This window comes from Etheostoma cragini, chromosome 4 (assembly GCF_013103735.1).
Source record: "Etheostoma cragini isolate CJK2018 chromosome 4, CSU_Ecrag_1.0, whole genome shotgun sequence".
Classification (NCBI taxonomy): domain Eukaryota; kingdom Metazoa; phylum Chordata; class Actinopteri; order Perciformes; family Percidae; genus Etheostoma; species Etheostoma cragini.
In genome coordinates, this window is record NC_048410.1 from 6,266,221 (window position 1) to 6,283,710 (window position 17,490).

Here is a 17,490-nt window from a genome sequence, read left to right on the forward strand (position 1 = left end):
GCGAATGCAGGAGAACTGTGCTATGTCTTTTGAGGTACCATACACTTTCATGTAAGTCATTGAAAATCTTCTTGAATCATGCTCCAAGGTGGAATAATGTAACAGAAACCGAAAGTCAATGTTTTTTAACAGAACAATTGTGGCCTATGTGTGTAAGGACACTACTTCAGAAGCCTGTGTCAGGAAAATCACGACTGTATATTAGTCAAATATATCAGCCAAAGAAACAGTAAGAGAGGAAGTTTTTTCTCTTTCCCATGAACTTGAGGGTGAGAAAAGTGAGACCAATTCCTCCTTCGACCATAGGCCCTTTCTTTGTGTACACATCTGCTGACTATCCCTCACAGCTACGTCAAGGTCCTATGTTTATGAAACAACAACTGCTGTATGCAGTCTTCTTGGTAGCTGATAGGTGTGCAAAAGCTGACTATTTTGATCTGGGCCTAGCTCCTCTTGCTATGAGTACTGCGTTTCAGCTTGCCTGTTCTAAACAAAAGACAAGCAGGCAGGAAATGCGCTAGCCAATCAGCAGCAGCCTTACATTCTTTCAGCATGCATGGCCAGTCTTAGCGTGCCTTATATCAGAGCAGTGAGTCGGCCAGCTTTGAGAGCCGTGGCTGTGCTCTGAGCAGGGTGAGGGCTGACAGGGCTGTCCTCCATGTTTTAATAAGCATTGACATATCACACAGAGTTTGTAGCCATGCATCCACAGAGGTAAGCCTTATTTTCATTCTTTTACATATACAACACTGTTGATAAGGCACCAGCCACTGTGTGTGATCCGTGCCTCAGTAATAATACAGGTTTATATGACAGACTGGGGGAGGGGAAAGAGAATTTGTCACCCCACAGTATAGGAGTGGAGTTTGGAAGGTGAGCATAGCATGGTACAGTCAGCATAATGCCTCCGCTTACTGGCTGGCTGTCTGGACACATACAGTACAGGGTCACAGGTCAAGTGTGAGGTCATTGCATATTCATATTGACTAAGAAAACCTGCTTTATTTTGTCAAGATCAAAAGAGGATTTTTTTGTGGTTACCCCTGGCCTATGCTGTCAAGATTGCAGGCCTGGTGAGGGATCCAGGCAGGATGGGAGAGACAGGGAGCAGTGCAGAGGGGACTCCCCAGAGGAATTAACAGATGGTAAACTGACAGCACAGCAAGTTTAATTTAGGCCTCAAACTGGCATGAGAGCAAGGCTGTTGTTAATTTTTTACCAGACTAACATCGCAATGAAGAACTGTAAATTGTGTAGTTATATTTCTACACGTCACCCGAAACCTAGTTCAATTCACCATAATTCCCTTTTTTTACTTGGTGAATAAACAGGCCCAATCCTGTAAACTGCTCACCAGGGTTGTAAAATACCAATTGTTTACGGACTAAATATGCCTTTAGCAGTTTATTTATCCCAGGGTTGGAGAAATTTCCTTAGCCTAATGGTGTGCACTGCCTCCCAGTGTTCTCTGCTGCCGAGTGTCAGCCATTTTAAAGAGCTTCCCCTTTCTGTCCCTCTGCTCCAAGCACACTGAGTATTTGTATGTAAGAGAGAAGGAAGGAAGGAAGAAGAGAAGGACTTCCTCTGAAAAGGCTCTGCATAGAAACCTCACCTCATCCAGAGAGGCTGAAAACCAATTTGAAGTCGACCAGGTTAGATTGATTCTGTTAATATATAATGATGTTGGTTTTCTGTATGCATGAATCAGATTAAAAAAAGATTAAATTTAGTTGTTGATTGTATCTATTTTTGCCAGTTAATCAATATCGTTATTTTATTGCTGAACATTTAACATATTCAAGGTGGCATATGTAATATTTGTTTTGTCATTATAAGTGGATGATATCTGACAAAGGCTCTGTTTTAAATCTAACCAGGGGAACCATGGCCTGGACATAATGGCACATATAATGTTGCTTGACCAGGGTTCAGGAGCAATCTGCATTGACTGAAACAGAAAATCCCCCCCCTCAGTGTTTTGTGAATGGAGCTTGGTTATTCGTTTAATCCCTTCATTCCACTATGGTGTGAAAATTGATGTAGGCACACGTAAATCTGCATTACACCGACCCACACAGCCTGTTTAGTTTGGTGTCCGTCTTTGAAATAGCCACCGGTTGACCTTCTGGGACCTGCGTAGATTATGTAGTTGGCCTTGACATTTTGGCCCGGATGTGTTTCTGTTTAGAAGGATGGCTTCTACTTGTGTTGAACTGAATATGTAGCATACCATAGTGTTTTAACTTTGTTAATCTTTGTATTCATGCTTTCAAGTTCTGTATTGATGAAATGAAATGCATACATTTGATCAAACACAAATCCCTTTTACAGAAAGATAGAAAATATGTAGCGTTGCTCTCAGTTGTAAATTTGTGTTGTTTTTTGCTTACTGTTGCTCACACTTAAAATACCCAGGCAGATATTGATTATGAGACAGTAAATGTTGAAGAAGCATTGCTGAGAGAAAGAGAGAAGGATAGAGGGAGTTATGCCTTCTATGCTCTCTGGGAGGCCTGTGACATTTTCAGTCCTGTCTTTATGTCCAGTATTAGGCCAATGGTGCATATCAACATGCTGGGGCACATAATAAGCTGCATGTGGTCTTTTACAGCAGATTTCACTAGTGTTGTGTGTACGTGCTGTGTGTGCGGTGCGCACAGTGGTCCGAGAGAGAGAGAGAGAGAGAGAGAGAGAGAGAGAGAGAGAGAGAGAATGTTCAAAATGGATGCCATACACATACACTGGCTGAGAACAGAGTGAGGAAGGGAATCTGATCCTCTGCCTGTCATGCCTGCAGAGCTGCATTTTACATGTCTGGGTAAAGGCACACGGCTGGTATATGTCTGTATGGTGTTTAAAGAGAGTGAGAGACTTGGTTTTCAGGAGGTTTTTTAGCAACAGTGAGGAGCAGTCCTCTCTGCATTGCAGCACTGTAGCTGGGGAGAGTGGGGAGAAGAGAGCCCGTGTGGCACACCGAGCTGAGCACCCAATCAGGCTTCTCCGTGTGGTGCTCAAGCCAATCGGCAGCCTGCAGCCGAGGTTAAAGATTGACAATTGCAGGCGACAGCAGCAGGGAGAGAAGGCCTTCTGGGAAACCTGGACCCATCTTTTCCCTCATCCCCCAACGCCCTCAATAATTGAAAAAGATTAAAGAATAGGCAGAAGAATCTGTATGTGAGTAAGGAAATAAGGTATGCTGTTGATTTCCTACATTAAAGCATGGATGTTGTGGCAATGGGGTGGGGAAAGGATTGTACCAGTAGGAGGGTGCTTTGTGGTTAGGGTTAGCTTTAAATATGTTTTTGTCAGGAAGGCCAGCATTGTTTTCTGTTCTTGGACCTGTCCCTCTCCCTGTCTTTCTCTTTTGTTGCTGTATTTCCTGCCCTGCCATGGGTAGATTGTCTAAGGCTGTCCAGACAGGTTAGATGTGGAGGCCAGTGAAGCCATTTCACTGCACTCCTGTCTCACACTGCAGATGTGCTGTGTTCCTGTCTGTTATTTCATCCTTCTATTGTGATGGAGGAGTAGGAGGTGTAGGAGGTTGGTGAACAAGATCATTGAAATGAAAGCAGTTTTTTTGTGTGTGTATTTTTCACACTAGATAGTCAAATGGTGCTTACCTCGGGAGTAAGTGAAATAAAAATGGGCAGAATTAAAGCCATCTAAATGGTGAGGCAGTTGCATCTGCTGTAGCGTCAGAGAAAATAGCAACAATAATAGGATCGACAACTGGGCGCCTGCAGACCAAGGTGAATCATGTTGAACTGACTGAGAAAAACCCGTTGGGCAGATTTTGAATAGAAAGTGGATCACAGCAAACAATAGCTTGAATTTTAGGACAATGTTTCTCAAGAGCACTGGGCCTGTGATTGTGTAATCCTTTGATATGCTGTTATGGTATGCTGTCTTGTTATGAGGTTACTTGATCAATGAATATTACATGGTTGTTTTTAAACAGCATGGAAGTCTTGTTTGCATGCTTTTCACTTGATGTCAGAAAGTTCCAACACTGCAGATTCACTGTTCTGTGTTTTCATGTTCACTAATCATAGATCTGCAGTCAGTGGAGAAAGGTGCCCGATATTTCTGTTTGGAGGATGGCCGTACACATTGATCTAACATCGCTACAGCATGTTTAACTTAAGCCTTAATTGAGTCTAAAGTCTTTTTAACATTTAGAAGATGTCTGAGTCACAGAGTTGAGGTCTATTTCACAACAGTGCATTAGGGCCATTGTAGGTAAATATTCAGTAATATTCAGTGAAAAACTCAGATTATCCAAGATTAAAGTATTACATTTACAAGAAAACGTGTATATTTGTATATTTTATATTTTCTGATATTAAACTGATACATTCACGAAAAAATGTATATTGTCTGAGATTATGAAGTCATGAATTTGCAAAATAAAATCAGAAATTCTCTGAGATTAAATTGTCAAAGATTTACAAAAAATAAACTACAAGTTCTTTGTTGTTGTCACGGAACCACATCGTTTCACTTTGCAAGGTTGTATCAACCTCATCATACCACAGACAATGCTGCTTGCCTTATATTTTGCCTGTAATTAATTATAATTCAATGAATTTATAGCATTCAGACTTTGAAGAGACATTGCTGTGAATTGGACCTTTTGTGACTCATGCTGGGAAGGGTCAATGTGTAATGTTTTAACACTTGTGATCTCTAGTGCGCCTTATTACTATTTTCAAGGCCTTTCCTTTACACTGGTGACTCTCTTTACAGCCATCTGAAGGCAGCAGGTATCTGTTCCATCTGCAGTCTCTAATGGCTACATCCATGCTACTAGGTTTTTGTTTAAAAAACAAATATTTTGCTACGTTTTCGCATCGCCCCCACACTACACTGAGATATTTGGAAACACGGCTGACCCCGTTTAGGTTTGAAAACTCTGGGGTTGCATTGTATTCTGGACAGGCAGGAAAGCGAACTTTGTAAATGATGATCCATGTCAGTCAGTCTTAACGGTTGGGTACAGGCTTACTTACCTTTAAGTATCAGTTTCACCTTGTTGTTGGTCCAACCCAATAAATCCCTGGTCTCCCTTTTTGCCATTGTTGTTCTTTCTCCAAAGTGTTTTTTTGTATTTTCAACTCATACATTTATGATTTTCAACCCCAGAGCAACATCAGACAATCTGCTTTCTGTTTACACCGGCATGCACATGCCTAATGTATGTGAATGGTTATGTGATATGCGCTGTCACACGTGTTTAAATGGACAGGTGGACTTGGTGTCTCCAGCCTAAATGTTGGGTAAACGAGGCTTGCCAAAATGTTGCCTTGAGCTCCCCATTTTTCAATTGTGATAAAGATTGTATGGGTTCAGAACTGTCAGAGCGCCTTGATGGCTATCTCTGTGATTTAAGGGGGTGAAAGTAGTAAATGTGATAAGCCATGATTATTGCAAAATTTTCAATCACTTTAATCTTGTCAATTCAGAGTTTTTCTCAGGATATTATCCACCTCGCCCCGGCTCCTTCATTATTATAATTTTATACCGACAGTGGCCCCTAACACTACTTTAGACCTTAGTGTTATTTTTTGTATGATCTTTAAACTGTTGATGAATGGTTTGAGTGATATAATTACTATGTTATCAATAATATCACTTATAAAGGGTCTTGAAAGTAGTTGCAGTTTATTTTTGGTAAAGGTCTTTACAGTAACTCTATCATGTCAGGCATATACTGTACGTATATGTTTGGCATTAGGCAATTTTGAGACTATTTCCAGATGTCCTCATGCAGCGCAGTTAAACTATTTTGTATCATTTTTTGATTTGTTTATTGAAATCAAGTTACCTTTAGCAGAGTAGAAAACAATGAAAACAATTTGTTTGTCACCTGCACACAGGCAGTGCTGGTGGAATTAGAATGTACAAGTAATTTTCTGGTATTTCACCATCCCATACAACAGTGCTTGGTGAAACATTGTAACCATTCACATAATCTATCAACCCTTTGCAGGTGATAACTTAATTTTCAGATTTAGGCCTAATCATTCTTATCATTCTAAGCCTTTGAAACCTATTTCATAAGTATAGTAATGTGTCAGAAGTAGTGGTTTGAACATTTTAATATGAATTTTGTACAGAGCTTATGTTTGACCGGTAAACCTTTGACTTTTCTGCATTAGTGCGGCAGAGGAAGAGGAGAGTACTGAGATTACAACGGAAGGAATGGAGATCTCAACACGTTCCAAAGGTAAGAACATACTTTGTTAAAGCTCTGTTTCTATATTTGTGAAATGATGCATTAAAACGTGAAAGGGTTTTGGTTGTCTTGGTTTATTATTCTATAACTCACCATGCTTACTGGCCTCACCCGTCTGTGAGAGTGAAGGACAACTATGGTGCGTCATTTCTGGAATGTTTTTCCTCCATCAAGTAGGCCATCAGTGGACCCTTCCCGGTTTGTGTAATCTTTGACCTTTTGCCTGTAGTTTCGGACACGGGGTCGACAGAACGGATGACCCAAAAACGAAAGATACCAAGTCCCTCTCGCTCATCTAATGGTCAATCCTCTGCTGAAACCTCCCCCTGTCCAATGAAAAAAAAGAAGAAACCAGGTGCTGTTAGCAGCAGCAAAGACCAGGTAACAAACACAAAAAACAGGATTTAAACTGCTATTACTCCCAACCGAATTGATTGATTAATTGATTGATTGATTGTCGATTGATATTCAGACTTACACGAGACAACAACTTTTTTTAATAATCAAGAGATCAACCACCTTAATTACATACATTGATACAGTGTATACAGTCTACAATTGTCCAAATAACTAAAACACATTCTGGCCCTCACCCCCATGTGGGTAGTTTTGGTTTTACCTGCCGAAGGTCTGAGATGTCTTTAACTGAGACTTTGGTTGCCAACATCAAATGTAAAACTTTGTGATGCATCGCAAAAAATTATTTTCAAATTAGATATTTATATTGTTGGTGAGGATGTCAATGTTATTTTTGATGATATTAAGTTTATAGAAGATAGACCCGATAGAGCAGTGATTCTCAAAGTGTGGTCTGTGCTACTTTGCCAGTTTTCAGATTATTCCATTTTAGTTATTGTGAAATAAAAAATTCTATTTATTTCTCCAGTTAATTCTTTTGTAAGGATTCCTTGGTTGAAAAGAAATTGGGAACCTCCTACAATAGAGGTCATGTACAGTATCTCAGATACTTTTGATGACATAATCTTTTTGCTGTGGTAAAGAACCGGTTGATTGTGATCAGTTATTCATATTCTGTCAATATGTGAAAGTCTGTTTTATTTAGGGTAGGTTCACTGAGCATTAATGCTCTTTTGCAGGAACGCCCTGCTCCACATCAACACACATTAGGCACAGTTACACACATACACACCTGGGAGCTCCCCAGTATAATCACAATCTAAACTCTTGGCCAATTAGCAGCTTCATTGGAGCAGATAGGGGTGAACTTCTTTCAATTAAACTAATATAATTTCTTGTTAAGAATGAGATGATGTGTATGTTGACATTTCCTCTAAAAAGAGCCCCTTCTGCTAATAACTTCACCAGCACTCTACAGTTTGCCCTAGGGTTGGGACAAAGTGGTATTGTGTCCTGCTTTATATTATTGCTAAACTGGCATCAGTGGCATAGTACATTCTCTCGTGATTCTGAGGTATTTCTTTCCTTTTTGCAGACATTTACGCTCTTAACTGTTCTATATCTTGGTTGTTTGAGAGATTATGGCTGGTTGACATCTGAATAATGGCACGTTTCCATGTAACTGAAAGTTTCCACTTTGATACATGCTATAGAACATCAGCTGGAATGAGTCGGATTTCTGATTCCATCAGGGGCTAAATATTGTGATATTATTATATCATCAGTTATCCTGCAGATTCCACCTCTTGTCTGGTCCATTGTGTTATTTCCCTGTATTTTACAGTGTCATGTTTAGGATTGTCTGCCAAATTAAAAATAAATAGATTTTACACTTTTACGTAATAGTTTAATCTCATTGGGAACTACTGGTAATAGTAGTTTAATAAGTGTTCTGAGGTCAGATAAACTGCTATCTGTGCACCTCTAAATTCAACAAATAATTTCTCTGCAGTGTGAGAATGCAAAGTGTGTTCTTCACTTCCTTTGGGTTTCAAGTACTTAACAAATGCGCAGTAGGTAAATGATTGCTAATATCTTACACTTGGCACATTAAGTTGATCTGTAAATGATTACTAGTAGCCACTGTAACTATCTGTGCCTTTGCTGGTTTAACCAAGGCTGGTCACACAGCCTACGCATTCTGCACATTGGTGATGGTTTTGTCCTTTAACACACATTGAAATCAGAGCAAGTCACACAACTTAGAATAAATAACAAGACCTGTCATCTTTTGATGTCATTTCCATCACAATGAAAAAAATGTGACTTTTAAATTCATCAACTAGCAGTTAGTGTCTAACACTTGTAATTATCAGGGCTCACAGCAGTCTGTGTTCTGGACTTTAGTGACTATAGTGTGTCTGTATTGATGGTGTGCATGTCAATTTGGCTTCTCTAATCTGAACTGATTTTGACATTCCCCAACTTTGTCTTTCTTTTGCCCGCATTCCAGTCAGAACTAAGACATGGTCCCTTTTACTATGTGAAGCAGCCAGCACTCACCACAGACCCTGTTGATGTTGTACCGCAGGACGGCAGGAATGACTTCTACTGCTGGTTGTGCCACCGCGAGGGCCAGGTGCTCTGCTGTGAGCTCTGCCCCAGGGTGTACCACGCCAAGTGCCTCAAACTACCAGCTGAGCCCGAGGGCGACTGGTTCTGTCCGGAGTGTGAGGTACTCACCCAGGAATGTTTATAGTGTCACACTGGTTTCACACCGTCGCGCGGAAACCGCCCTGACCACCGCCTAACTGTAAGAGCGTTTCCCAAAAAAGCAAAGCGTTTTTAAAAGCGATTACAGCCGCCCGAAGTACAGCAAGAAGTTTAGCACGATGAACTCTGGGCAGCAGAGGAAAATCTGTGCAGGTTCATTTAGGCGGCAACCGCTTCATGACTGGAGGCAGTGAGTTATCGTGCGCTGGTGTGAAAGCCCCTCAAGGGTATAAGGGCCATGTTTAAAAGCCTTTAGTCAAAACTTGTTTTAATATGTGTTTAATGTACAGAGGACCTTTCAATAAATGTTGACGTTGAGCCTACATACATTCTGTGCAATGACGAATGTTTTCAACTATTTTCCTCTTGATGTCTTTCAGAAAATAACAGTTGCTGAGTGTATAGAGACTCAGAGCAAAGCCATGATGATGCTTACTATAGAGCAGCTGTCTTACCTACTAAAGTTTGCCCTTCAGAAGATGAAACAGCCAGGTGTAAGTACTCTGCTCCCTCTGTCATTCTAGGGAATTCATGCTGCCAAACTGATTATATTGTTTTGATGCAGACAGTATAATTACAGATGAGGTACACTGTATGTTCTCATTTCTGCCTTTTCTACTTGTACATTCAGATTTATTACTTGGATATTGGCATGTGTTCTTTTCTGGCCAGTCTTAAGTTTTGGATGGCTTATGCAACCATCATATTCCCATCAGTCCTGTCAGATGTTAAGATCTGCACCCTGAAGAACTACCTGTCCATATATCAGTCAAGCATGATATATTATTGATTTGCATGTGCAAATTATTTCTAATAACATAACTAACAATCATAGTCATTGTACTATAATGGGCCTGTCATGGCTGGAAACCATGAAGGTAAACATGCTAGCTGGTGGTGAGGATACAGCTGCCCCTCTCACTCTCTTTCAGGATCATCCCCGCTTGTCATCTCGCCCCCCCCATGCAGCTTCCACGCAGAGAAAGACTTTTAATTGGGTAATCAATTACACCACTAACAAGACCTCGTCATGATTTCTTCCTCCACTGATTTTCCTCCTTTTGTTTGGAGCGGCTTTTAGATGTGTTTTAGTAATAGCATGGTGGTAGAATGTGAAAGGGGGGGAGGGGGGGGGGGGGGGGGGGGGGGGAGGTTGTGCAGAGATTTTGTTTTTCTTCACTCTCTTTCCTGTCTACTCACTTTTATAGACCGAACCCTTCCAGAAACCTGTCTCTCTTGAACAGCATCCAGATTATGCAGAGTACATTTTTCACCCTATGGATCTTTGCACACTTGAGAAGGTAAACCATAAGCTTTCACATTTTTCTTGGATAACATGAATGTAGTAACGTTAAAAGTTTGTCAGTCAGGCACCATCTTTTCTTTTTGTGCCGCAGAATATAAAAAAGCAAATGTTTGGCTGCACAGAAGCCTTCTTGGCAGATGCTAAATGGATTTTGCACAACTGTATTATATACAATGGAGGTATGTTTTATTGTGTGGAAGTTTTCTTTAAGAATAATCTAACAGATTAAATCAATATCATGCTATTAAAAAGAATATAAATGTACCATTTCCTTTAGTAATTGATGTTCACTTAAATCAACTGTGTTCCACCGTTGATTGTCAGAAGTCAATTACTTATTTTATTAGTTGTTAATTACAATTTTCTCAGAATAATTGATTTGAGTAACAGGATTTGTAAAATGATAACATGAGGTTATCAATAATGTTACAATAACAATGCTATTTAATTATCACCCTGTCTAGTGTGTATTTAAGTTGTTTATCATGAATGTATGTCCTTGTTTCAGGCAATCACAAACTCACAGCAACAGCAAAAGTCATAGTAAAGATCTGTGAACATGAGGTGGGTACGTAGTTTGGGTAACAAAAGATTTTGGTATTTGGATTTGTTTACTGATTTAAAACACAAAACGGCAGCTGAAACTTAATTTGATATGTCTTCTGATTCTTTAATTGCAGATGAACGAGATTGAAGTTTGTCCTGAGTGTTATCTGTCTGCTTGCCAAAAGAGAGACAACTGGTTCTGTGAGCCTTGTGTAAGCTAGTTGAGTAACTCGAAGTTTCTGTTGATGATGCCATCAACTTGTTTACCCTTTCAAACATAGATCCCTTAGGTTGCTTTCACATCTACCTCGTTTGGACCGTTTAAAACAAACCCTGGAGCGTTTGGTCAGATAGTCCGGTTCGTTTGGGCTGGCGTAAACGCTCATCTGTAATCTGATGCGGCTCAAACAAACAAACTCTGTGCAGCTCTGATCTCTTAACTCTCTTGAAAACAAGGGTCTCGGTTTCCTTCCAAGTGAACTAGAGTTTGGTTCACTTCAGTTGAGAACGCGGGCCGACCAAAAGAAAGAAGTGAACCAAAAACCGAGTTACTTTACTAGCCTGCAATTTAAACCTTGCACACAATTTATGGACTTAGACATGCTTTAAGGGAGGATTAGTTACAGATCTATAAGCTGTTCTAAGCACACATGGCTGGTCGTCTGTGTGACAACACATCTCATCATCTCTCTCTCCTTTACTGTCTGTCAGCTGCTCATTGTTCGCCTTCTTCTAAAATATTAGAAACACTTAAGCAGAACCAGAAAATCTAAAAATTTGGTGTTATACTAGTAGTGTTGGTCAGTTTCAGATATATAGATAGATAGATAGATAGACTGTTATTGATTGTAAATTGGGAAATTTCAGTGCTACATCAGCAAAATATCAGACGGACAGCACATGTACAGATTATACAAGAATCAATAAATAAATAGGATTGAATACAAAATTCTGTCTTTTGTTTACAGTGTTTAGTGCATTTGACAAAGTGCAAAACCGTACCAAATGAAAAATGCAACAATGTTGCAACTTCACCCCCAAATCGCATTGAGTCCACTGAACTACAGGTGTGAAAGAGCCCTCAGTTTTAGTGTTTTTCTCTATGTCTGCAGAGTAACCCACACCCTCTAGTGTGGGCCAAACTGAAAGGATTTCCATTCTGGCCCGCTAAAGCTCTGCGGGACAAAGATGGACAAGTGGATGCTCGCTTTTTTGGTCAGCATGACAGGTATTAGCCCTTTTTGCTTCAGTTACTCAGTTACTTAGGCACATGTCAGTCTTTCTTTATGATGTGAATCTTTGTCATTCAGGGCTTGGGTTCCTTTGAACAATTGCTACCTCATGTCCAAAGAGATCCCTTTCTCTGTGAAGAAGACCAAGAGCATCTTTAACAGTGCCATGCAAGAGATGGAGGTCTATGTGGAAAACATGAGGAAGAAGTTTGGAGTATTTAACTATGCCCCCTTCAGGACCCCCTACACCCCTGACAACAACTTCCAGATGCTGCTGGATCCCTCCAACCCTTCTTCCACCCCAATCAAACCTGAGAAACAGGAGAAGATTAAGCTGAGCTTTGATATGACTGCCTCACCCAAAATCCCTTTGACCAGGACCATGCTGTCTGGGGTGGGAGGGAGCACAGCAGGCCGACGGCTCCCTCTCAGTGATATGCCTCGCTCCCCCATGAGCACCAACTCCTCTGCCCATACTGGTTCGGATGGGGAACATGACCCAGCTGACAAGTCACAGACAAAGGCTCCAAACAGCCAGTACAGTACAGGAGAAGAGTCCATGGACTGTACAGGTATTTCACCAGGTGCATTTAAGGGTTTGAATAAGTATGTTGTGTCTAATGCGAGGAGACTTAATTTAACAGTAAATATTTCTTAACAGCATCGCCTGCCCATCCTCGACCTTGTCCTGCAGGCAGTTCTTTGGACAGCCCTAAACCATTCCACTCTCAAGCTCCTGGCGGGTCCAAGCAGGAGAAGACACTACCAACAGGAAGCATTCTGAACCTAAATCTAGGTAAATCTTTTATGGCAATTATGTAATATACATTAAAATACTTAATACATTCTATGTGAGTAATACAAGTCACCGTTGGACATGATTCTTCTAGGAATAAAAAAAATTGTGCACTTTTTGCTGTTTGAAATTTTCTTCCAGATCGGAGTAAAGCAGAAATGGACCTTAAGGAGCTTAGTGAAACGGTTCAGCAGAAACAAGGAACCACACCAGTCCTCACCTCTCCAAAAAGACAGATCAAGAGCCGTTTCCAGCTGAACTTGGACAAAACCATTGAGAGTTGCAAGGCACAGTTGGGTCAGTAGAGTCTGCATAGAAAATATAGCAATTTCTGAATGATTGAATGAATGAATTGTGTTGGTCCTAACCAAAGGGTAGGATCAGGCCCCCCCTTCGCACATTGTTAGAGTAACACTTTGTCAAGGAAAAAACTTAACAAGACAAACAAAGATAAAACAAATTATACAAAAACTAAAGAACTTATACACTTACCCAGATAACTTTATACATATATAATTACATACAGTGTACACTTACCTTATGTACCTTTTATTTATTCATATATATATATGATTATATACATACACACCTACACATTAGGGCTCAGTACTTATATATACAGTACATTGCCACCCTAAGGTGAATAATATCCTAAATAATGATGATAACCATAATGATAATAGTGATTATATTCATCATCATCATCCCCACTTTTTTACATTCTCACATAATAATAATACTCAATTTCTATACTTATATTACTACTTATGTCATTTCTTTAAACCCGTTTTTTCTTTATTTTTTTTTACATTTGTAGTCAGTTCTGTTTTAACTCCTCTGAAGTAATGCAATTTTTGATTGTCAGCGCAATCATTGCCATAACGGAAGAGGTGCTTTAACACATTTTGGGGATGGGATGTTGTATTGTGGTGAGGTATTGAATAATTTGGATTCTTGCTTAGTTTTGCTTGCTACTTACTGGCTGAACCCTATAACATATAAGATATTGAATGGCGGTTTGATATATCCATCCTATTACTTTGTTTTGCAGGTATAGATGAAATCTCTGTTGATGTTTATAAAGGTGTGGAACACAGTGACTCAGAAGACTCTGATAAATCTGACTCCAGTGACAGTGAGTATGCCAGTGATGAGGAGCAAAAGACTAAAGATGCCTGGGATTCAGCACCCACTGATGAAGCCCAGAAGGAGCCTACCAAAAGTAAAGTCAAAGACCAACCTTCTGTGAGCCAAGATAAGGATGGTAAAGCTGATTCGCTCGTGGCAGCCGAGACTGCAGCAGGCAACACCACTGTAACAGCATCAAATGCTTCACCTAAAGAGAAAATGAGCACAGATTCGGAAATGGAGAGCCTAGAGCAGACCAAAGCACCTCCATCATCAACTGGTCTTAGGGAGAAGGCTCAAGTGAAAGAAGAGGCAAAACAGCACGCGCCAGTGGAGGACTCTGACTCAGAGAGAGAGCTGGTTATTGACCTCGGAGAGGAACAGGGAGGCAAGGACAGGAAGAGGAGCAGGAAAGACAATGCCACTGTTAAAGAGTCATCTGCTGGTAAACCTGAAGGTGAGTGTTGTACTTTTCTCTGCTGATAACCACTAGAAATAATTAAACACCCCCTGCATGTAATGCTAATTTTTAGCATATGTAATGTGTGAAAACATAATCAACTTTACAGGCGAAACTGAAAACTAATGTTGGTACTTTGCCTTGTAGGTAAAGCCCTGACCTCATCAACAATCCCATCTCAAAACAGTACAGCGCCCTCCACACCCTCTAGTGTTTCCACACAGTCCCCTATGGCCATTCCTGTCACCATGGTCTCTTTCACTACTCCCTCACCCGCAACCATAAGCCTTGCAACTGTGTCCAGTGCCACCGCAACACCCCCTTCTTCATCCTCCTCAGCCTCCACCACACCAGCTTTGAAAAAACAGCGTCCTCTGCTGCCCAGAGAGACTGTGCCGGTAGTGCAGAGAGCTGTGGTATGGAATCCCACTGCCAAATTTCAGACCTCCTCTCAGAAGTGGCACATGCAAAAGGTCCAGCGTCAGCAACAGAACCAGCAACCTGTGGCAACCACGCAAACGCAGGCGTCGTCGCCCAGGCAAGGCCAGGGTCAAGCGCTGACCCAGACACAGGCCACTGGGAATGGCTCGACAGCAGGCTCCTCATCGTCAGCACAGCAGTCTTCACAAAGCACACGCTATCAGACCAGACAGGCTGTTAAAGGTAGATAACACATTCAATTATGACTCGACAGTATATGGCCAGTATATATCTAAAGTCATACATATAATTGTCTTTCAAAATTTTTACAAATTACCCTTTACATCAATAAATGTGCTAAATATTTCACAAATTCAGATTGTCCATAATGATGTTTCTGAATAATAGTTTTTTTCTAATTCTAGCTGTTCAACAAAAAGACACATCCACGTCAGCTGTCACCCTGGTATCCAGTAGTCCTGCTTCTGTTGCCATGATTGCAGCATCAAGTTTAGGCACAGCTGCTACATCTTCACCGGCAACCGACCTGTATATCCCCACTGCCTCAGCGGATGCAGCTGCAGACATTGCCAAGTACACAAATAAAGTTAGTATCATTTTTCATTTACATTTCTTTTGTTAGGTGCCAAATCCACTGGACTTCAACACTGACTGATCATTCTTCGGCTAAATAATCTAGATGAAAACAAGCCCTGAGAGCAATTAGTTTCATTTCTCTAGATACAGCATGACTAGATACAGTCAATACCAGTCCTTGATAGCTTTCAAACCATATATTTTTTTACTTGTACATACAATGAGACTTGAAGATGACAAGACATAGAAACCAGATTAATATTGTCAATTATATCCATCCATAAAACATTTTTTATATTATATTATGGTATACTCTTTTTCAGATAATGGATGCAATCAAAGGTACAATGACTGAAATCTACAATGACCTTTCTAAGAGTACTTCAGGAAATACAATAACAGAGGTAGGTGTTTGCTCTTGGCGCTGTGGCAACTGAATACTATTCAGATCATAACATTGACTTTGCATGTTACCCTTGACTTACCCATGGGTTTTTAATTCAGATAAGACGACTGAGAATCGAAATAGAAAAATTACAGTGGCTGCATCAACAAGAGTTGTCAGAAATGAAGCACAATCTTGGTGAGAACTGCAAATCAGCAGAGTACTATGCGTGTAGTCTTCATTCCCCAAAACGGTGTAATGAGTTTTACTTGTGTTTGATCATACTTATGCATATGTCAATGTAGAACTGACAATGGCAGAGATGAGGCAAAGTCTGGAACAGGAGAGAGAGAGGTTGGTGACTGAGGTAAAGAAACAGATGGAGCTGGAGAAGCAGCAATCAGTGGATGAAACTAAGAAGAAACAGTGGTGTGCTAACTGCAGGAAAGAGGCCATCTTCTACTGCTGCTGGAACACCAGCTACTGTGATTACCCCTGTCAGCAAGCCCACTGGCCAGAACACATGAAATCCTGCACTCAATCAGGTAACAGCACCGTCCAGTTGATGGCATTCACACGTTGATCAATTCACAAACATTTCTATTTTCTCACAGCAGCTCGCAATCCTTACTGGGAGTCTCCGGTCCTTTGCTTGCCTGCATAATCATCAGCCACATTACACTTGGCATTTCATAGATGTAATGTATACTTTTCACTTTTGTTTTATTTGTAGCTACAGCCCCACAGCAAGAACCTGAGGCTGAGTCGACAACAGACCTCCCACACAAAGGTTTAGGGCAGACTAGCAGTGGCCCGAACACTCTGAGAGACACGCCGGTCTCTGCACCATCAGACAAAGACTGTGACATGGAGAAGAGCACTGACAATGTTGCTGTCACTTTGTCCTAAACAAGCTCACCATACTTGAAAATGTAAACAAAAGAATTCCACTATAAGAATATGTCTATGTACATTTTTCCTGTTAGCTGCAGCACAGCAGTTCTTAAGGGAGCAATCTAAATTATTTTAATTTATTTTTTATTTTTTGCTTTTCAGGGCTCACATACTGCCCCCAGTGGTCTTTACATTTTAAATGTGGAAACAAGACTGGCAGCAGCTGGTACCACTAGAGGGGGCAGTTTAAAAAAAATGTATACTGCATACTCATGCACTCGTTTGCAGCCTATAGCTGTCCGTATAAAGATCTTAAGAGCATGCCTGAGTGTCACAGAACATACACATAGAGTAAAGGACAACAGTTAAACAGTTCAAGACTGCAAAAATGTAACCCATGCTAATGGACCACCAAGATTTAGATTAGATGGTTGACAGAAATGACTGTAAATTCCTTATTTTGTATTATATGTTAATTTATTTGTTATTCTAATGTTGCCTGCTGTATACTGCAAAAAAAATACAAACATTTTAAACAAGCTGTTTCTATGTTACACTGTGGTCTAATTAGTTAGAAAGCAGTCTGCAAAAAATAAGCATAGTTTCAACAACACTATGTTGTGTAGGTAAGTTGGTTTTAAACAGAAAATTTCTAAAACTCAATTTCAGATAATACAATGGTCACAAACAGTCCCATCCTAAATTAAATCTTTTAGTTATAATCTATAAAAACCTGCTCATATGTTGGATTGATTATGTTATATTTAAATGTATATATTGTTAGCTCTACACTGACTGTATTCTTAACTCTTAACGGATGTAGCACATTTTGAAATTTCAGGACATCGTATGTCAGGAGT

General features: G+C 40.4%; 1 protein-coding gene across 9 annotated transcripts; it reads left to right on the top strand.

Annotated features, from left to right (window-relative positions):
- The first annotated feature begins 578 nt into the window (after nucleotides 1-578).
- Nucleotides 579-17,173, top strand: zmynd8 (zinc finger, MYND-type containing 8). Of its 9 annotated transcripts, XM_034868337.1 has the most exons (22): nucleotides 597-714; nucleotides 1,527-1,652; nucleotides 6,159-6,226; nucleotides 6,465-6,616; nucleotides 8,607-8,828; nucleotides 9,247-9,360; nucleotides 9,799-9,864; nucleotides 10,075-10,167; nucleotides 10,264-10,351; nucleotides 10,681-10,736; nucleotides 10,853-10,930; nucleotides 11,831-11,946; nucleotides 12,029-12,522; nucleotides 12,612-12,746; nucleotides 12,888-13,043; nucleotides 13,798-14,331; nucleotides 14,482-14,997; nucleotides 15,180-15,361; nucleotides 15,675-15,755; nucleotides 15,856-15,934; nucleotides 16,042-16,281; nucleotides 16,470-16,645. In XM_034868337.1, exons 3-22 carry the CDS (start codon nucleotides 6,202-6,204, stop codon nucleotides 16,643-16,645), a joined length of 3,603 nt encoding a protein of 1,200 aa, XP_034724228.1. In that variant the 5' UTR covers nucleotides 597-714; nucleotides 1,527-1,652; nucleotides 6,159-6,201. The 9 variants fall into 9 exon arrangements, with proteins under 9 accessions (XP_034724236.1, XP_034724231.1, XP_034724232.1 ...); XM_034868340.1 differs by lacking the exon at nucleotides 1,527-1,652 and having other exon boundaries at nucleotides 581-714; nucleotides 8,685-8,828; XM_034868341.1 differs by lacking the exon at nucleotides 1,527-1,652 and having other exon boundaries at nucleotides 581-714; nucleotides 16,351-16,481.
- Nucleotides 17,174-17,490: the final 317 nt, after the last annotated feature.